The 20864-nt window shown below is 41.1% G+C and overlaps 1 protein-coding gene across 1 annotated transcript in view; it reads right to left on the bottom strand.

Moving 5' to 3' along the window:
- Positions 1-689: 689 nt before the first annotated feature.
- The window catches only part of LOC145399296 (sodium-coupled monocarboxylate transporter 1-like), a 42054-nt gene continuing 21879 nt past the window's right edge, over positions 690-20864 (bottom strand). Inside the window, exons 11-13 of the mRNA XM_080271964.1 lie at positions 15419-15448; positions 5724-5817; positions 690-874 (exon numbers count right to left, since the gene is read on the bottom strand). Of these exons, the coding sequence (XP_080128090.1) occupies positions 690-874; positions 5724-5817; positions 15419-15448 (309 nt within the window). The remainder of the gene's footprint in view (positions 875-5723; positions 5818-15418; positions 15449-20864) is intronic.

The following is a 20864-nucleotide window of genomic DNA, read 5'->3' as shown; positions in this document are numbered from 1 at the left end:
AACTAGGCAAAGAGGAAAAGATTGTATCGCATTTGTTTATTTACAGTATACTTAGTTAATTCACATGGCAAATGCTGTAATTATACTTAGTATCAGTTCAGTGTTTACTCATTACTCCAACTTTCGGGTCGCTTGTTGTACCTTCGTTCGGATGAATCCTGACGGACTATCATTAAGTGAACATCTGTATGATTGCACAGTTTCTCCTCTTCCTGCTATTAAGATGCCATTATGTAAAATTATTTACTGATTTGTCTAAAGTAGGCTATGGGAAAAAATAATCGTAACCAGCACAACATACATTACATGCTATACTGAACTTATTAATATAAAAGTAATGGTAGTGCACTCCGTAATTATTCTAAAGGAAATTATATATCAAGCATCATCACTATAATATTTGAGGGGTTCACTTTTACATATAAACGGCAACACTGCAATGTCCCTGCCTTTAAAACAAATCATTACAAGAGGCTGTTCATTTATGTGGTATCTTCTCCATGTGTGATGAACTCATTGCGGAAAAATCAAAACATCTGAAACATGCACTGGTAGAGATAGGGTTTTACACTGTATTTAACCAGTTGTACATTTTCTTCTGACAGAACTGGGAAGATGGTTGTTTCTTTACTGTTCATGTTGGAGAACACTGGATTGATTTGTGTGTGGTGGTGGTAAGGCACCATAAGTTAGGGTTGGCTGTCATTGTGATGACTCTTGGTTTGGGGCAACATGGTCATGGTGGTCACATGGTCATCCTTATAGACATAGTCCACCTTATGTGAACCACAGCGGGTTCTCCACAGCCGCTGATGGAGCCTCCCGCAGGTGAGAAACGACAACCGCTGATTCACCGCCTTTGGGCTCAGAGGACCTGGAGGCATCAGTTCAACAATTTAGAGTCCAGTTAAGCTTTTACAGGCACTCTATTCCTGAAACTATGAAAGTAACAACTCCATAATTATCTACAAATATACTACACAATAATGTAAGCAGAGTCTTGCCAACATTGGTGTAGTTTCAACTTAATATTTGTACAGTCATAAGAAAAACTATCGTTACCCCTAGGGATGCTCGATGCGAAACGAACGTTAGGTGGGTTATGGGCGGGTCCTTGCTGTTCGCTCATCCCCTATCTGTTGTTGCCATATCACAATTCCATTACAAGAGTTGGAATAATAAGCAAGAATCAGCCATACGGCGAGGAAATATATAAGACGTGTTTTTGCGATACCCTGAGTGCCCCACCGGGGATTAAAAACGAAACTCAGAGCGTTTATTATTTTCCTACTAATCAACACGTATTATCTATGGAACACAAGAAATAAATTATTTTTAAGGTTATTAAATCTATAGGCATCGACTTTTTCCTTTTTTTATGATAGTCTAGCAGGGGTGCACGAGTTCATTTGTTTGCTTTAGATGGCTGGTTAGATGCTTCAGATGGATTCTTCAGACGTCTAGAGGCTGTTTTGGAAGCAGGGGGTGGGTATACAAAATATTAAAGCAATGAGACTGAGCTCGTATTATTATTTTTCTTCTACTCAACATTCATTATATGTGGAAAGCAATATATATTAATATTACATTGAAATTTACTAACTTGGCTTGTATCGGCTGAAGTACTATCATACGTCTGGCATGGGTGCATGTACTCATTGCCCATCTGCATGTGTGTTGCCAACTTTACACCGTTCTGTTATACTTTTATTTAATGAATTCGGTGCTGGATAATATAACGTATTGTTTTTATGCATGGAGGCCAAACGATCAAATTAGCTTTTATTATCTCTAGACACATTCTAATATATGTGTCTACGGGTTTGCGGTACAAACTTTCCTGTGCTGTCATTCCACAGCACTTTGTCGTTGTGTCATAGTGCATAGCTCTTAAGGGTAATGATAGTTTTTTTTATGACTGTACATATTATCCAACAAGTTACCAAAAACGATTATTATGGTATGGAACTAAGTCTGATTTGGGGTGAGCTTGTGTGAACAATTGATATATGTAACTATAGTCATGTAATGGCTAGAATGAGGAGTGGCTGGAAGAAGTTCAGGGAGCTGTTGCCTCTCCTGACATTGAGAGGGCTGTCCCTCGGTGCTAAGGGATCTTTGTGTGCAGCATGTGTTAGTAGTGTAATGCTGTATGGTAGTTAGGCTTGGGCAGTAAAGGAAGAGGACATTCGCAGACCCAAAGGTACAAAAATGATAGTGATTAGGTGGATGTGCAGTGCGTCCCTGAGTGCATGGCCTTGGGGAGCTAGATTTATGACGGAAGAGTTGAGAGATAGGATGGGACCGGTGTGTATCGGTGTTGTGATGAGAAGGGGTAGATTGAGACTGTTTAGGTATATGGAGAGGATGGGGAATGATAATTGGGTGCAGAAAATGAAAAGTGTCAATGTTGGGGGTAGGGAAGCAAGGGGTAGACTGAAAAAGATCTGGGATGAGGTCATTGGGTGTGACTTCAGGGATACAGGACTAAATAGGGAAGTTGCCAGAGGTCGAGCAGCAAGGATAGCCGCCATTAGGTGACCGAGCCAATGCATGCAAGCATGTTGGAGCCTTCAAAACTGAAACCAATGAATCCATCAGATCTGCCCTTTTCAGTCTGTCTCCCTCTACTGCTGGTTACATCATGGGTTAAAGCTTCCAAGGCTTCACCAACTTTTAAGTATTGAAATTAGTCTTGTGAAGTATGCAAGAACTGACTAAGAGTTGTTATAATAGAATATCTTAATTTTTAATTCATTGTTCTTGGCACCACTGATTAAATTTGTGGGCTTTAATAGAATATACAAAATATATGAGCATACTTCGAGACCATGCTGAGATTTCGTGGTATGGCCCCTCTTTTTGTGGATGCACCATTGAAATTTGAAAGTTGATTGTTTTTGTGTGAAATATTTTTGTTGTATCATTGATAAAGGCTTCAGCATGCTTGCATGCATCTGCCTTTGTCACCTAATGGTGGCTCTTCACGCGGCTCGATCTCTGGCAGCCTCCCTATTCAGTCCCTTATCCCTGAGGTCACACTGCATGACTTCATCCCAGGTCTTTTTCGGTCAGCATCTTGCATCTCTACCCCCGACGTTCACACTTCTCGTTTTCTGCATCCAGTTGTCATCTTCCATCCTCTTCACATGCCCAAATCATGTCAATCTGCCCCTCATCACAGCACCAATATGCTCCAGTCCCATCCTTCCTCGCAACTCTACAGTCGTAAACCTAGCCCCCTCAGGCCTTACATTCAAGGACGCAATACACATCCACCTTATCAATGTCATTACTGTACATTTGAGCCTACAAATATCCTCATCCTTTACTGTCCAGGTCACAATGCCATACAGCATTACACTCCAAACACATGCCACATACAAAGATCCCTTAGCACAGAAGGGGAACCCTCTCAATGTCAGGAGAGGCAACAGCTCCTTGAACTTCTTCCAACCACTCCTTACTCTAACCACAAAGCTAGCTCCAGCCCCACCTCCAGTAAATAACTTGTCCCCTAAATAACAAAACTTTAACACACTCAAGAAACTCACCAGCAGGATCAATCTTTTCACACCTGACTATCTCTATATGCTCTCCTAGACTCACTCCACATATGGAATCAGCATTATGTACCCACTTACCACAAATACTGCGCAAGATGAAATTACTTCCCACACTCTTGTGGCAAACTGCACATGGCCACTCTCCCTCTGCTTTGGTAGTGTTTGCATCTGATAAACTATGGTATATTTTAATTTTCAGATTCTAAAGTTGAATATCCACCCAGTTCCGAGGAAAGGAAGTTCCTCTGACCCCTCTGATTACAGACCAGTAGCTGTCACATCTTCTCTTGGTAAGGTATTTGAAACTTTAATAAGCACATTCTTAAACATCTTGAATCCAAAAACTTAATTAGTGATAGACAATATGGTTTTCGCCACGAAAGATCCACAATTGACATACTCAATCTCCTAACTCACATTATCCATCAATCAACTGACCTACATGGAGAAACTTATGCAGTAGTCCTTGATATTTCTAAAGCTTTCTACAGAGTATGGCACCCTTCCCTGCTGTCCAGACTCCCTGGCTATGGACTAACGTCTTTTGTTCCTTTGATTTCCTTATATCTCAGTGACAGGAAAATAAGGGTAAAAGTAAATGATGTATATTTCAATTTCCACTCAATTAACGCCGGCGTGGAGCAGGGATCAGTTCTGTCGCCAAACCTGTTCCTGGTTCATATTAATGATCTCTTATCTGTCATCCACAGTCCCATCCACTCACATGCTGATGACTCAACCCTACATAGTTCATTCACACTCAGACACCCATTGACAAAGTCTAATATCTCTACCTTTCAACTCAGTACAGCCATTTCCTTAAATCAAGACCTATCTACGATCAGTGAAGGGGGACAAAACAACCTTGTCTTATTTAATGCTACAGTAGTAAAACTAAATATATACAATTTACTAATAGTCAGATATTCCAGATTCATACATTACCTTCAATGCTACTAATATTCCCATCTCCAAAAGTATTGAAATTCTCGGCGTCTCACATAACATTGCCCTCAGGTAGACCTCTTATACTAGATCACTTGCTAAAACAGCCTTAAAGAAACTTGGATTATTGTACAGAGTCCGTAACTTCTTCGCTGACGAGCAGTTAGCTATAATTTATAAGAGCTATGTGCACTCTCAGCTTGAATATTGCTCACCCTTTTGGAATGGATGTGGAGAGGTTGCATTTAAAGAAATGGAAAAAATTCAGAACAAAGCTGTTAGAATTATTAACAACCCTGCCATTACAAATAAACTACCTCCCCTACAAGTAACAAGGAATGTTGCTTCCCTTGCATTATTTTACAGATGTTTTTATGGCAAATGCTCAGACGAAGTTGAGTTCATGTTGCCACCTCTCCATGCCTTCCCTCGTGCTACACGGGCATCTGGTAGCGCTCATGACTGGAATATCACTCAGCCATATTGCAGAACTTCTGCCTATCAGAATTCTTTCATTATCCGAACTGCATCTCTTTGAAACTCGCTTCCCCAGAGTTGTTTCCCTCCAAACTTAAACCTACAGCTGTTCAAGTCTAACTGTTACAGATATTTTATGAACAGAGGACACCAGTAATCTGGTGTATGGGTTATTTTTTTTATTCATTTTTTTTCCTTCCTCTGTTCTGTTATTTAAACAAAAAACGTATTTTGAAAAAGTGGTGTTGGGTCTGTATAAAGAAGCAGTGACACAGTTGTGTTGAGAACATTAAAATGTCCTCTGGAACTACATTATCTAAGCCTAGAATTATGGTGTTGCCATTCTAATTGCCTTTCACAACATACCGGTACTTCATGACAACAGTAGCTGACAGAACAGAAATTACTGCTGGTGCATTGCAACTCAGCCATACTAACACGGTCATTCCAATCTGCTGCTGCTTCACCACTTGTTCCTACCAATGTTACCAGCCTTGACTGCTGGTGTACTACCACCAGGAACAGCTTGGTCTACCAGTCCCAACCACTGATAAACAGTACCACCATCTGCCACTACTGGTGCTAGTCAGTGTACCTTCATCTAGTTTGTCAGTGCTACCAGAGCTAACTGTTGGTGTGCCATCACAATGTTACCAGTGCTGACTGTTGGTGTGGGCTCACCCCCACCCGGGCCAACCAGTGCTGAGTGGACATTACAACGGCAAGACAGCTCACCAGTACAGAGGGATATGAGGTTGCTGATGATGAGGGTCATGATGATGCCAGTGATACTGAAGTAGCAGTACGAGACATCATACACGGTCCTGCCCTCACTCCTGCCGGCACCATACCACACACCCTCAAACATTTGCATATGTAAAGAAATAAACTCGCTGAATCATTACCAGTGAATAAGAACAAACGCTGTAGTCATGTCCATGTAAAGAAAAAATGAAGTAGTTGAAGTGAGTGCAAAAATTATTGTGATATATCTGTTCATTGTTGCTGGAAAGTTGATATGGAAGAATTATCATGGAATAAGTGAGGCAGTATATCAACACACTCGCTGATTGATGAACAGGGTGGTTTTACTAGTGGTTGGGGATTTATGGATCAAATCCCTGTAATGGAACAATGGGAACTGCTTGTGATAAGAAATGGTAGATGTTTATGATAGATATCGTTTATATAGGCTCCATCATGCTTGCCTGCATCGGCCTTGGTCACATAATGGCAGCCCTCCACGCTGCTCGATATCTGGCAGCCTCCCTATTTAGTCCATTTTCCCTGAGGATTTGGAAAAAGCATATGCCAAGGTAACCAGAGGGGTATATGGAAGGTTTTGTGTATGTGTGGTATGGACAGAAGGCTGTTGATGCTGTTAGGAGTTTTTATAATGGTAGTCAGGCTTCTGTAAGGGTGTCTTAAGTCTATCTATCTATCTATTGCCAGACGCCTTAATCCCGTAAGGGGTGGCCACAAACAAATCGCCTCCATGTCGCCCTGTCCCCCGTCATTTCACTGCCCCGCTCCCAGCTCACACCCTTCTCTCTCATACACTTCTCCACTCCAGCCCTTCATCTCATCATTGGCTCCCCCCTCCCTCTCCCCCCCTCCATCTCACTCACATACACTTTCCTTGTCAGTCTCTCACTCCATCCTCTCCACATGGCCAAATACCTCAGTGTGTTTCTCCTAACACTTCCTATCACATCCACATCCACATCACAACGCTCCTTCACATCCTCATTTGTCAGTCTGTCTCTCCACATGACTCCACATGCTCCTCTCAAATAATTCATTTCCACTGCTCTCACTCTTCCCTCCACCAAGGTCCAAGCTTCACTTCCACATGTTAGAGTTGGTATCACAGTAGTGTCACGTGGTAACTTTTTCACTTCCATGCGCACATCCATGTTTCTTATCACTGCTTTCAAGGAACCAGCAACCTTTCTTCCTTGTTGTACCCTTTCAAGCACTTCACCCTCCAAACTTCCATCCTTACTCATCACACTACCCAAGTACTTAAATGGTATCACATCTTCCATTTCCTCCTCATCCAGCCTCACTGTGCATTCACTGACTTCACTTCTCTCAAAGACCATAACTTTACTCTTCCCTACATTCACCTTTAGATTCCGTTTCTTACACACTCTCCCAAACTCATCCACCAAGCCTTGGAGCTCTCCTTCGTCTTCACTTAACAGCAGAGTATCATCTGCAAACAACAGTACTAGTAGTTTCCAAACACTGTGCACTCTCACTAGGGCCACTCCAATACCCTCTGCTCTCCCTTGTATCTCCTTTATAACCCTATCCATATACAGATTGAACAACCATGGAGACGACACATCCCTGCTTCAATCACATTTTCAAGTAGAAAAATTCACTCAGTTCACTATCCACATGCACTGCAGCCTTAGCACCCTCATACATACTCTTCACAGCAATCAACAACTTCCCATCTACTCCATGGATTCTAAATACTTTCCACAATTCTTGTGTATCCACCCTGTCATATGCTTTCTCCAAATCCATGAAGACCGCATACAACTTCCTTCCTTCTCTAGAAACTTTTCCACTAAATATTTAAGAATGAATATCTGATCTACACAACCTCTCCCCCTCTTAAAATCTCCCTGTTCTTCTCCAACTAATTCCTCTGTTATTTCCCTAACTCTGTCAATAAATATCCTACCATATACTTTTCCTATTATGCTAAGTAGACAAATGCCCCTATGATTACCACACACTTCTTTTTCCCTTTTTCCTTTGTGCAAGGGAATAATTATACCTGACTTTCAATCCTCCGAAGGTCTACTCTCCTCCCAGGCCAATCTGCACATCTTCCACATCCATTCTACTTCTATCTCTCCCACATGCTTCAGCATTTCACCACACAGTCCATCAATTCCTGGGGCTTTCCCCATTTTGACTTTCTTCATTGCTTCCACTACTTCGATTCTACTGATTTCTTCCTTTCTTCTCACATCCCTCCTTCTCCCAGCCCCAGCCACTTATACTCGCATTAATTTCATTGTCTATGCTCAACAATTCCTTAAAGTGTTCTCTCCATCTGCTCATTTTTTCTCCTTTGTGCACTAGTAATCTACCATTTTTATCTTTCACTCCCCGACTAACTTCACTGCCACCCTGTCTAACTCTCTTTACCTTTTTCCAGAATATTTTCTTACATTCCCTCCACTTTACATTCAAATTCCTTCCATATTCCTCATCCACTCTCTTCTTACTCTTTGTCTTATTAATCTTTTCATCCCTCTCTTCCTCTCCACATATAGTCTCTCTTCCGTCTCTCAACTTCTTCCACATCCTGTTTCTCACCCACTCACTATAAGCTCTCTTCTTTTGTGCCACAGGCTGTCTCACCTCTCCATTCCACCATGCTGTTCCTTGGACCCCCTTCCGTCTTCTCTTCACCCCACACACCACCTCACATGCTGCACAAATTTCTTCCGTGAATATCTTGCACACACTTTCCACGTCTCCCATCTCGCTCCTCCACTTCTCTCCTATATTCTGCCTTTTTCTCATCCTCTTGTAACCTTTCCACTCTCCTTGCATATACCACTTCCTCCTGTCCTTCCTTTCTACTATTTCTCCATTTCACTTGGACCATGATATTCACCACCACCAAGTGGTGGTCAGAAAGTCCATTCCCCCAACCTATATATACTCTTGCATCCATTACAAACCTTCGAATCCTTTCATCCACACACACATACTCAGTCATTGCCTTCCGTTTATTCAGTTCATCACCTACCCTTCTCAACACTCGCCATGAATACCTATGGATCATTTTGTACCTGAAGACGTTACCAACCCCTTCCCGGCACAAATGTCCACTAAAACACTGCCAGTCTTAAGAGTGTGATTTAATATCAGTGTTAGAATGAGATAAGTACGAGTATGTGTAACAAACTCATGGCTTTTCAGTGTACATATCATATATTGTGTATGAATGGGTTTATTAGAGTTAAAAAAAAAAAAAAAAGTCAAGCTATTGAGAGAGGGATGAGGACAGTAACGAGTGGTGAAGGGTGGATTATCTCAGACATGGTGTGGGCAGATGATGCTGTGTTAACTGCTGCACAAGAGATTTGAAGATTGGTGCAGACTGTTGTGAATATTTGTGAGCATCGTGATCTGAAAGCATATGTAAATGAGAGCAAAGTGATGGTTGCTGAGGGAGAAGGTGACTCCCAGTGTGATGTGATGGTGTATGATGAGAGACTTGAATTAGTGACAGATTCAGTACAAAGGTGGTATAGTGGAGAGTGGAAAATGTGCAAAGGAAAGGAAAAGTAGAGCCTCACAGGAAAATAAGGTGGCAGTTTTTATGAAGATACTGATGTGAAACAGGTCCAAGTATATTGGCTATGCTTGAGGACTACCTACAGAAGTTTCAGTGCCCACAGTAACATTTGAGTGTGACATTGGTGTGAAATAAAAAACTTAGAGTAAGTACAGTAGATATGTAGTTTGGGGGATATGAGTGTGAAATGTGGATGAGATGAGAAATATTGTGAAAAATGTTTAATAGTTCTGGTAAACAAATCGGGGCCCTCTTTCTGGGCACCAAAATGTGAAAAATATTTAATGTATACAAGTCGGTATCCCTGCCGGGGCACTGCTATGTAAGAAATTTCTGGTATTTACTAATAAACAACTCGTAGGTCGTTACTCGTCTATAAAGTTGTTCTTAAGTAAATCAAACAAGTCTCATAGAGTTAGGCGAAACGTAACTTAACCTTAACTCACCTACAATAACTATTTCTCTTCTATCTCATAGCTAATCCCCCCTTGAATTGGCCAATTCGTTAAGGTTACTTGGCTAGTGAAGAGGGAGTGATCGTTAACCGATGACGATGAGGCTGCTTAGTGTAATTGCTTGAGCAAGCAAGCGTCCTTATGGTGCGTATATACAACCGTGTTAGCTTGAGAGTGACTAGGAACAGAGTGTGGTGTGCGGCATTTCTACCTCCCTCATAGAATGGTAGGTTGCCAACTTTTAATTATTTACAGTACTAAATACAGTTAGATTACATCATGATATGTACAGGGCGAATCTAACGAATTAATCTTAGTTTTACTTAAACTAAAGTTAGACCAAATATTCCCTTTAACTGTGTAAATATCTTAATTCCACATCTGCTAAACAGGAGAATCTTTCCCTACTCGCCACGTCATTCTAACGCGCAGACGCAGTTTAGGTCAGTGGAAAATACCACGTAATTACATGTATTTACAATGTATAGTTGTCCACGGGGGTTAAATGCAGTAGCATTTAATTTAGCAATAACAAGAATTATTAAAGAGAACGTAATTTCTGGGTTATTAAAACCGCTTGAACAATTAACAACGGTCTCAATTTTTCCTCTGCCTTTAACCAGGGATAACTATGATAAAAGTAGAGAGCGCAACTGCTCTGGGGGAAAATATTTCCCATAGTTTTGGGGCCGGCGGAAAATGATACGTAGTATCATGTAATATGACCCTTAGCCAAGAGTTCCCTCCATAATTCTCGAGAACCCTGTGCTGCGGCCCTACTAGGTCACGCCTCTTGACCCGTTTGATCTTCACCATCCTCTGGATCCGGAGTGGCTGCTAACTCAAGGGGCACCAGTTTATCAATTGTTTTTATACTGGTATGTCCCCTGTATTTTATTTTTACGAGTCTCAGCACCCCTTCAGAATCTGGGTGTGTGGAGATCACTTTAGCTAATGGCCACTGGGATCTTGGCTGCTCAGTCTTCACTAAGACCACATCTCCTATGTTAATAACTGATTTGTTGCTGGCAGCTTGAGCTCCATAAAACCTCTTGCATAGGCTCAAAAGATACTCTTTGCTCCAATGTCCATTCCAAGTATCCAGCACCCTTTTCAGACGTTGATATCCCTCCCGCAGATGTTGTCCTAAATCATTATTTTCTATGTTAGAATCATGAACTTCTTCCTGGATATCCACACAAGGCATCGGATGGAGCTTCCTGCCATATAACATGTGAGCCGGTGTTAAGGCCTCTAGCGAGTCGCTAGTGTCATCTTGATAAGTCAAGGGTCTATTATTAATCCTGGTTTCAATTTCAGTTATTACTGTTCTAAAATCTTCTCTCGTGATCTTAGTTCTATGTAATGTTTTCTTCAGGCAGTTCTTGACAATACGAATCATTCTTTCGGTAAATCCATTTTGCCATGGAGCTCTTGGAGCTGTGAACTGCCAAATACAATTTCGGATTCCCAGCGCCGACTTAACCTTTGGGTCATTCATTATGTTCAACAGTAAAGGTGCTGCTCCAACGAAATTAGTTCCATTGTCGCTTATTAACTTGCCAGGACAAGATCTTCTAGCGGCAAATCTGCGAAAGACATTAAGGAATGTCTCTGAGCTTAGGTCTTCCGCTAATTCTAGATGGACTGCCCTTGTGTAGGCACAAGTAAATAAACAAATGTAAACTTTATGGGGAGTTTCCTCACCCGTAACAGTTATAGCCCCTGTGTAGTCCACTCCTGTTATATGGAAGGGCCAACTTATGTTCACCCTATCCTTCGGTAGGGCTGGTGGTCCTGGGTAGATATAAGGTCGCTGCTCATACCTCTTACAAATGATGCAGTTTTTGAGATATTTTTTAATAACCTGTCTACCCTTAGGAATTCAGTACCTTTCCCGAATTTGGGCTAAGGTCTGCGGTACACCTCCATGGAGAGTGGAATCATGGGCTTCCTTTATAATAAGTTGTACAAAACATCCACTCTTAGGTAATAAAATGGGATGTTTGGTTTGGATGGGCAAGTCAGCCTTTACCAATCGGCCTCGACATCTTATCAGACCTTTCCCGTCTAAGAACAAGCCTAAATTCTTCATCAGCTTATTCCCTTTTCCAGTGTCTTGGCCTAAAAGTTTATATATTTCCCCGTAAAAATTTCTTTGTACTCTTTTCAGCCAGTATTCTAGGGGACCTAATTTCTAAAACCCCACCTTCTTATTCAAAAATTCAACAACCAATTTAGTAGTATTTAGAAGTTGTCTTATTGACGAGAATCGGCTGATGTCAATTACTTCTGGCTCAGGTACAATAGGATCCAAGTTCACTACACTGATTTCAGCAATACTGTACTGTTTCTGTTCAGGCCAGTCCTTAGTGAGTAGCCATTTAGGACCTTTAAACCGCAAGTTATCTCTGATCAGTCTCCTTACGGTCGAACCTCTCGAGAGCAGATCAGCTGGATTTTGTTTGGAGGACACATGCATGAAATTAAATTTGGAAGACAGCTCTTTAATAGTCTTCACTCTATTATGGACGAAAGGAATTTTGCTGTCTTCCTTCCCTATCTAGTAAAGACAAATCTCACTGTCAGTCCATATGTAAATATCCTCAAACTGAGTATCAAGAGTAGTGGTTATATACCTGGCCAATTTAGTTCCTACTTCTATGGAAGCCAATTCCATTTGAGGTAGGGTTCTTTCTTTAATTGGCGCAACTCTGGCTTTGGACATAATAATCTTACTATCCTCTCCTGTTGCGCGATAAGCTACTGCTCCATAGGCCCTCTGAGAAGCATCACAAAATATGTGTAAGTGTGACTTCTCATTATTGTTTATTTTCCTGGGAATACATATGCTTGATATAGTTTCAAACTCCTTCCTAATCTGTTCCCATTGTTCCACACGTCTCACCCAATTCAGTGTCCCAGTCTAATTTTTCTTGCCAAGCCTCCTGTACTAAACATTTGCCCCTAACTATAGGACTGACAAATCCTAATGGGTCAAATAGCTTGGAAACCTGACTTAACAAGGACCTCTTGGAGAGAGTGACATCAGAGAACTTAATTGGTTTCAAACTTATTACATCAGCTGTTGTATCCCAGTTAAGACCTAACACATTTTGAATTTTGGGAATGTCAGAATCTGGATAGTCCTCTTGTATTTTATTCCTCAAAAGCGGTGAATTTGTATTCCAGCTCTGTAACGACAAATTTGCCTTTCCACATTCGGAATTGGCTACTTCATAAGCCTTCAAAGCTTCCGATTCTGTATCAGCAACACCTTGCAAATTATCCATATAAAAAGCCTGCCCTATTTCTGGACATTTGGCATTTTCAAAATGATGCTTTAAAGTGTTGCAAAGTAGGAAATGACTAGCACAAGAGCCAAAGAGCACCGATCGGAAACAGTAAGTTTTCAATGGACTATCCTCATTTTGAGGATCATGAAGCCAGAGGAATTTTGTAAACTTCCTATCCTCATCTCTCAGTCCTATTCTAAGAAAAGCCTTACTAATGTCTGCTGTGTAAGGGTAAGGTTTCTCTCTAAATCTTAGTAACACATTCCCTAACTTCTCTGTTAGTGTAGGTCCAGAGTATAGGCAATCGTTCAAGCTAACTGATCCCTTGGACGTTTTACTACTACAGTTGAATACTATCCTTATGGGAGTAGTTACTGAATCCTTGCTTACAGCATGATGTGGTAAGTAGTGTCTTTCTTTGTGGTTAACAGGGTATTCTACCTCTTCTATAAATTTACTCTTCAATTGATCCCTTATAATATTATCATCTAGGATCAGATGTTCTGGTTTATCTCTCAACTTTCTTAGAAGAGAATTTAACTGAGCTTTAGCTGTTTGGTAATTTGTTGGTAACTCTGAATGGTTAAGTTTCCATGGTAATCCTACCCAATACTGTCCATCCTTAAATTACACAGACTAATTATACAAGTCCAATGTTATTTTATCTTCAGGGGTTGGTTCCTCAGAGTGTATTCCGACACTGTCTAGGTCCCACAGTTTGTGTACAGGTTCAATAATTATTTTCATCCAACAAGTCATTAATCTGAGTAGGTTCTAATTCTGCACCTATTCTAGCTACCATCAATGACTGTGTGGGGGTAACAAAGACTGAGTCTACTAGTTTGGCCTCTCCTTTAACTTGTTTTGGAAAAGGCAACTGACCCATAATAAGGTTACCTCCTGGACTCTTGAACAACTGTACCTTATTCCTTTTGAAAGTCCTATGTAGGAATCTTCCACAATAGTCAGAACCAATTATCATTTTTATGGGACCCACAGTATCCGATTCCACATTCTGTTTAGCCAACTTTTCCCTGAGCTTTGTAGATGATCAGAGGTTTCCTTCAATCCCTTTATGTATATACTTGTCTCCATATTATCAAGCACAGCTGCTGTTATACGGCATTTATATCTGCCTAATTGTATTACAGGTCTAACTAAATCAAAAGACTGAGCCTTCCTAGTTGTCAAGAATCCTGTAATGGCTAGATTTACCTTGCCAATAACAGGTAACTTTAATTTCTTCACAATGTCTGCAGAAATGAAAGTTTTCTGAGCACCCGTATCAAACAGGGTACATACTAATTGGTTTCTATTCTCAAACAATACTTTCACATCTGCTATTGGTACTGCAGCTGGCATTACTAATGGAGCATTCCCTTTTGCAATTGTCATACTGACACTTGCAGGTTTAGGAACCTCAATTTTCATCCTAGGGCATAAAGCACTATGATGATGATCTTTTTTGCATGTAAAGCAAAGATTTAATTTAGTTTTACAGTCCGCGACAGTATGTTCGGAGTTCATACAGATTATACAACACCCCAGTTCCTGAAGCTTCCCTACTCTAGAAGCATAATGAGGATACTGTTGACAAGATGCACTGGAATGTCGCTCACCACAAAAGACGCAAACTTTCCTGTCTTTTACCATGGAAGGTTTTACTTCCTTAATTTCCTCAGCATGTCTATTCCTTATCTTTAATACTTTATCCTCGGCCTTTGTGGAGCTAAGGAACGTACCTATCTCTTCTTTAGGCACATACTTAGTCTTCTCTGACTTAACTTTCCCAACCAGTTGGTTAGTGGGTTTTTTCTTTACTTCAGTCTTCTGTTTGACCTCAGTAGTGTTTAATGTTCCTTGCAAATGTTTACAGAGTTGCATCAAGCCTTCCTCAATCTCTTCACAGGAGAAATTATCCTTCTGGTACCTACCATACAAAGCATCCTTGGTTTTCGGTGGTAGCTTTAAGGACACAATTCTTGAAAGCACCCAATCTGATGTCTTAATATCTTCGTAAGTACCTAAGGCCTTTAAATTACAACTTAGTGCAATTCTAAATTTTGCAAGGAATCAAAATCGTGCCTAGGCGTGAGTAATTCTATTAGAGCCTTTAATAAACGATTTATAACTTGCTCCCTGTCTTCGTAATTTTGTCTAAGGATGGTCAAAGTCACCTCATGATTATTTTCTTCTACTGGTAATTCTTTTATCAGTTGATATGGTGTTCCTTTGACCTGTCCTAACAAATACGTAAGTTTGGTGACTTTAGGGAGGTCCGTTCTATCGTGTACCAAATATTTGAACTGGTCCCAGAAGGATTTCCAGTTCTGCTCCCCATCAAACTCCGGAAGCGTTATTTGTGGTAACACAGCTCTACTCTGCTGTGCCACAACTTGTGTTTCCGCGGCAGTGTCAGCTAATTTTGACTCTAGTGTCTTTACTACAGTTAAGTATTCTTCTAATTTGTCTTCAAACTTCGAAGTTTCTGACTCTAAGAGTTCCTTACTCTCAGCCTTTACTATAGCAGCTTCTAAAGTTAAGTAACTCTCTTCGTACTTATTCCATCGATCTTTCAGGAAATTTAGGAGACTATTTATTCTCTCCTTGGACAGAGGTATTTGGTCCAAAGACTGGTTACAATAATTTATGGCTCTAGTTACCCATCCTGCCTTACTACTAGAAGATCTTTGCAATAAAGAAACAGACATGTTGACGAAGTTCTAATTTAATAATTTAATTATGAATTCCAACCACAAATTTACCTCAACTTAGTAATGATTTGATTATTTTAAATTTTGAAGAGGGTATGGATTAAGTCCTCATTGTGCAAATTATCCCCTCTCCCAATTTCGCAATATTTATTACACCTCAGCTACTTATTCATTTAATTTTGAGGAGTGTAGGGATTTGGTCTATAATTTCAACCTATCCCCCAGGGTTATTAAATCTCTAGGGTTCTATTTTATCCCCACATTCAATTGCCAAAAGACACATATTCCCTGAGCTCAGAATTTATTACCTCAATACTCCATAGGCCCACCCATAGCTTGTACAGCATAGAACTCTCCTTTCTTATGTTCTACATAATTTATAGATTTCTGCAGAACCGCTTCCCTACCATGACGGTTCCAATGTATACCATCAGCTTTGAACATTGCTTGGAAGGGCTTGGCATTAAAATGTATGAAATCCCTCCCCTTCCTGATCCGTTGCAACTTTCGGTTTACAGCTCTGCTAATTAATTTATATGTTCCATAACAAACTGGAGAGCCTTATGGCAGGTTCCTTGGCTCGAGGAGGGTTATGGCTACTGAGGATTTACAAGAGCCCTCTATGGCTCCTACCACTGCTAAAACATTCTCCACTACTTCATTGACCTCCAAGTCCTCATGGATATCATTTCCTCCAAGGAACAGGACCGTACGGTCATGCTCCCAGTCTAGTACGGCATTCAGCCTTTCATCTTCAGAGAAAGAGCTTGCCTTTCCTCCCGGAGCTCTATAGACACGTACGTCCACGTCTTCCACTTCAACCGAACGTGGTAGTAAACTGTGTCCCACAAAAGCAACTTTAAACACATTCAGCGCTTCGGCACACATCGGTTTTCCTCACTCGGTCAGGGCACCAAAAATATGAAAAATGTTTATCTAGTTCTGGTAAACAAATAGGGGCCCTCTTTCTGGGCACCAAAATGTGAAAAATATTTAATGTATACAAGTCGGTATCCCTGCCGGGGCACCGCTATGTAAGAAATTTCTGGTATTTACTAATAAACAACTCGTAGGTCGTTACTCGCCTATAAAGTTGTTCTTAAGTAAATCAAACAAGTCTCAAAGAGTTAGGCGAAACGTAACTTAACCTTAACTCACCTACAATAACTATTTCTCTTCTATCTCATAGCTAATCCCCCCTTGAATTGGCCAATTCGTTAAAGTTACTTGGCTAGTGAAGAGGGAGTGATCGTTAACCAATGACGATGAGGCTGCTTAGTGTAATTGCTTGAGCAAGCAAGCGTCCTTATGGTGCGTATATACAACCGTGTTAGCTTGAGAGTGACTAGGAACAGAGTGTGGTGTGCGGCATTTCTACCTCCCTCATAGAATGGTAGGTTGCCAACTTTTAATTATTTACAGTACTAAATACAGTTAGATTACATCATGATATGTACAGGGCGAATCTAACGAATTAATCTTAGTTTTACTTAAACTAAAGTTAGACCAAATATTCCCTTTAACTGTGTAAATATCTTAATTCCACATCTGCTAAACAGGAGAATCTTTCCCTACTCGCCACGTCATTCTAACGCGCAGACGCAGTTTAGGTCAGTGGAAAATACCACATAATTACATGTATTTACAATGTATAGTTGTCCACGGGGGTTAAATGCAGTGGCATTTAATTTATCAATAACAAGAATTATTAAAGAGAACGTAATTTCTGGGTTATTAAAACTACTTGAACAATTAACAACGGTCTCAATTTTTCCTCTGCCTTTAACCAGGGATAACTATGATAAAAACAGAGAGCGCAACTGCTCTGGGGGAAAATATTTCCCACAAATATAGTGTGAGTCATGAAGGATGTGGAGTGAGGAAGTCTATGGACAGTAGAGTGTGTCTTTAGATGGTATGGTAATTTGAAGAGGATGGATGTAAATACTGTAGTATAGCGAAAAGGGTATAACTGTTTAAACATGAAGGTTGGAGGAGGTATGGAAGACCAAGAAGGTGGATAGATATGGTGAAGGAATGTGTGAGAAAATGAGGCATGGAGGTTGATAAGGCTAGGAAACTGCCAAGGGATCAAACTGCTTGAAAGAATTTTGTACTAAAGTGTGACGTAGTTTGGCACCTCTGTTTTTACCACGTGATGTGACAGTAATCAGTGGTTCTAGCTGATCAATAAGGTGAAGTGCATATGTGTGGTAAGTTATGCTTGTGATGGGAAGTCAGGATTTCAGGAGTTTTAATGGTGAGTAAATAAGAATGTGGTTCATTTAACTAGGCATGCTGTTGATTAGTTCTCCTCCTGCCATTTTTTCTTTTTTGCCCTCTGGCCCTGTCTCACTGCATCCTTGGTTGGGAAAAAATGTTGAGATGATGATAATGAAAATGATGAAGCTCAAGATAACTCAAAGGTAAAGCATGAGAGGGTAACATCCCCTCTTGCTTTACTTTTTACCAAAAAAATAATTTCAGGAGTAATTCTCCCTTCATGTTGAATATATCTATCTATCTATCTATAGCCCGACACCTTGATCCCACAAAGGGTGGCCGCAGACAAAACTCCTCCAAGTCGCTCTGTCACCCACCATTTGACTGCACTCCCCCCAGCTCACTCCCCCCTCCCTCATATACCTTTCAACTCCATCCCTCCACCTCATCCTCAGTCTTCCCCTCCCTCTCCCCCCCTCCACCTCACCTACATACACCCTCTTAGTCAGTCTTTCATTCTCCATTCTCTCCACATGTCCAAACCACCTCAGTGCATTTCTTCTAATCTTCTCAACCACATCCACATTCACCCAACAACATTCTTTCACTTCTTCATTCGTTAACCTGTCCCTCCATGTCATCCCACATGCTCCTCTCAAGTAACTCATTGACACTCCTTTCACTCTTGACTTGTTTCCCTCTTGCAAGGTCCACGCCTCACTTCCATACGTCAGGATAGGGATCACAATACTATCATGCAGTGACTTCTTAACTTCCATACTCAACTGCCTATTTCTCATCACTGCTTTCAGTGAACCAACAACCTTCCTTCCCTGCAGTACCCTTTCAAGCACTTCATCCCCAAAAGTTCCATCCTCACTCATCACACTACCCAGGTACTTGAATGCACTCACATTCTCCATATCCTCACCATCCAACGTCACTGTGCATTCTGTGACTTCATTCCTCTCAAACACCGTAACTTTACTCTTGTTTACATTAACTTTCAAATTCATTTGCCTACACACTGTCCCAAATTTGTTCACCAAACCTTGTAACTCCCATTCATCTTCACTCATCAATACTGTACCATCAGCAAACAGCAACACCCGAATCTTCCAAATCTCACCCTCATTCATTAGAACCACCCCCACACATCCACTGCCCTACCTTGCACCTCCTTTGCAACCCCATCCATGTATATATTAAACAGCCATGGAGACATCACACATCCCTGTTTCACTCCCACATTTAGATCAAAGAACTCACTCAGCTCAACATCCTTTCGCACCATAGCCATAGCTCCTTCATACATACTCTTCACAGCACTCAACAATTTCCTCACCTCCATGTATTCTTAATATCTTCCACATACCTTGTCTATCTATTCTGTCATAAGCTTTCTCCAAGTCCATGAAGGCAGCATACACTTTCTTTCCCTTCTCTAGATACTTCTCCACTTAACATCTTAGAACAAATATCTGATCTACACACCCTTTTCCCTTCCTAAATCCCCCTTGTTCTTCTCCAACTAGCTCCTCTGTTATATGACTAACTCTATCAATGAGTATTCTACCATATATTTTTCCAGTTACACTAAGAAGGCAAATACCCCTATGGTTACCACATACTTCACTCTCCGCTTTTCCTTTGTATAAAGGAACAATTATACCTGATTTCCAGTCCTCTGGAACCCTTCCCTCTTCCCAGCCCCGTCTACACAACTTCCATATCCACTCCACAAGAATCTCACCCCCATACTTCAGCATTTCACCACACACTCCATCAATTCCTGGGGCATTTCCCATCTTGATCCTCTCCATTGTATCCACTACTTCTGCCCTACTGATCTCTTCCTCCCTCCTCTCATCTCTTCTCCCAGCCATTTCCCAACCACTTATACTTGCATTGCTCTCACTTTTAACATTTAACAAATCCTCGAAGTGCTCCTTCCATCTCTTCAATTTCTCTCTCTTCTCCACCAACTTTCACTCCCCTACCATTTCCCCTTTCACACTGTCTTACTTTCTTTACCTCCTTCCAAAACAATTTCTTACCCTCCACTTAACACTCAGATTCCTCCCAAACTTTTCATCCACTTTCTTCTTAGTCTCCTTTACCAATCTCTTCACCTCCCTTCTCCTTCTCACATATACCTCTCTCTTCTCTCTCTAATCTTCTCCTCTATCTATACCCACTAGCCAGCCACTATATGCCTTCTTTTGTTCCACAGCTCGTTTCACCTCATCATTCCACTATGCTGTCCCTTGCACACACCTGCATCCCCTCCTAACTCCATAAACCATCTCACATGTTGCATCTATCTCTTCCGTGAATATCTTACATACATCTTGCACCTTTTCCATCTGCTCTAACTCATACCTTTCCAATCTTTCTTCCTGTGTGGTCTTATATTCTGCCATTTTCTCACTATCTGGCAACTTCTCCACTCTTCTCAGGAGCTGTTTCCTCCTGTCTTCCTCTTCGTCTCTTCACCCATATTCTTTGCAGCCTTACCTTGGCCATCACTAAGTGATGGTCCGAGATTCCATTCCTCCACCCTCTTCACACCCTTGCATCCAACAGTTGTCTTCTCATTCTCTCATCCACACACATGTAGTCTATCATTGCCTTTCATTCAACAAGTTCACCGTCCCATCCTCCTCATGACTCTCCACGTATACATGTGGATCATATGCCTAAAGAAGGTGTTGGCTATTGCCAACCCCTTACCAGCACAGATGTCCACCAAAGCACTACCATTCCAATCTACTTTAGCTGGCACACCCCACTGACCAACCACTCGATCCACTTGTACATTCCCAACTTTCCATTCATGTCTCCAATCAAAAACA

The sequence above is a fragment of the Coenobita brevimanus genome, chromosome 48 (assembly GCF_032717465.1).
Source record: "Coenobita brevimanus isolate Jiangsu-jjx chromosome 48, ASM3271746v2, whole genome shotgun sequence".
NCBI lineage: Eukaryota > Metazoa > Arthropoda > Malacostraca > Decapoda > Coenobitidae > Coenobita > Coenobita brevimanus.
This window is presented reverse-complemented; position numbering and strand designations above follow the sequence as displayed.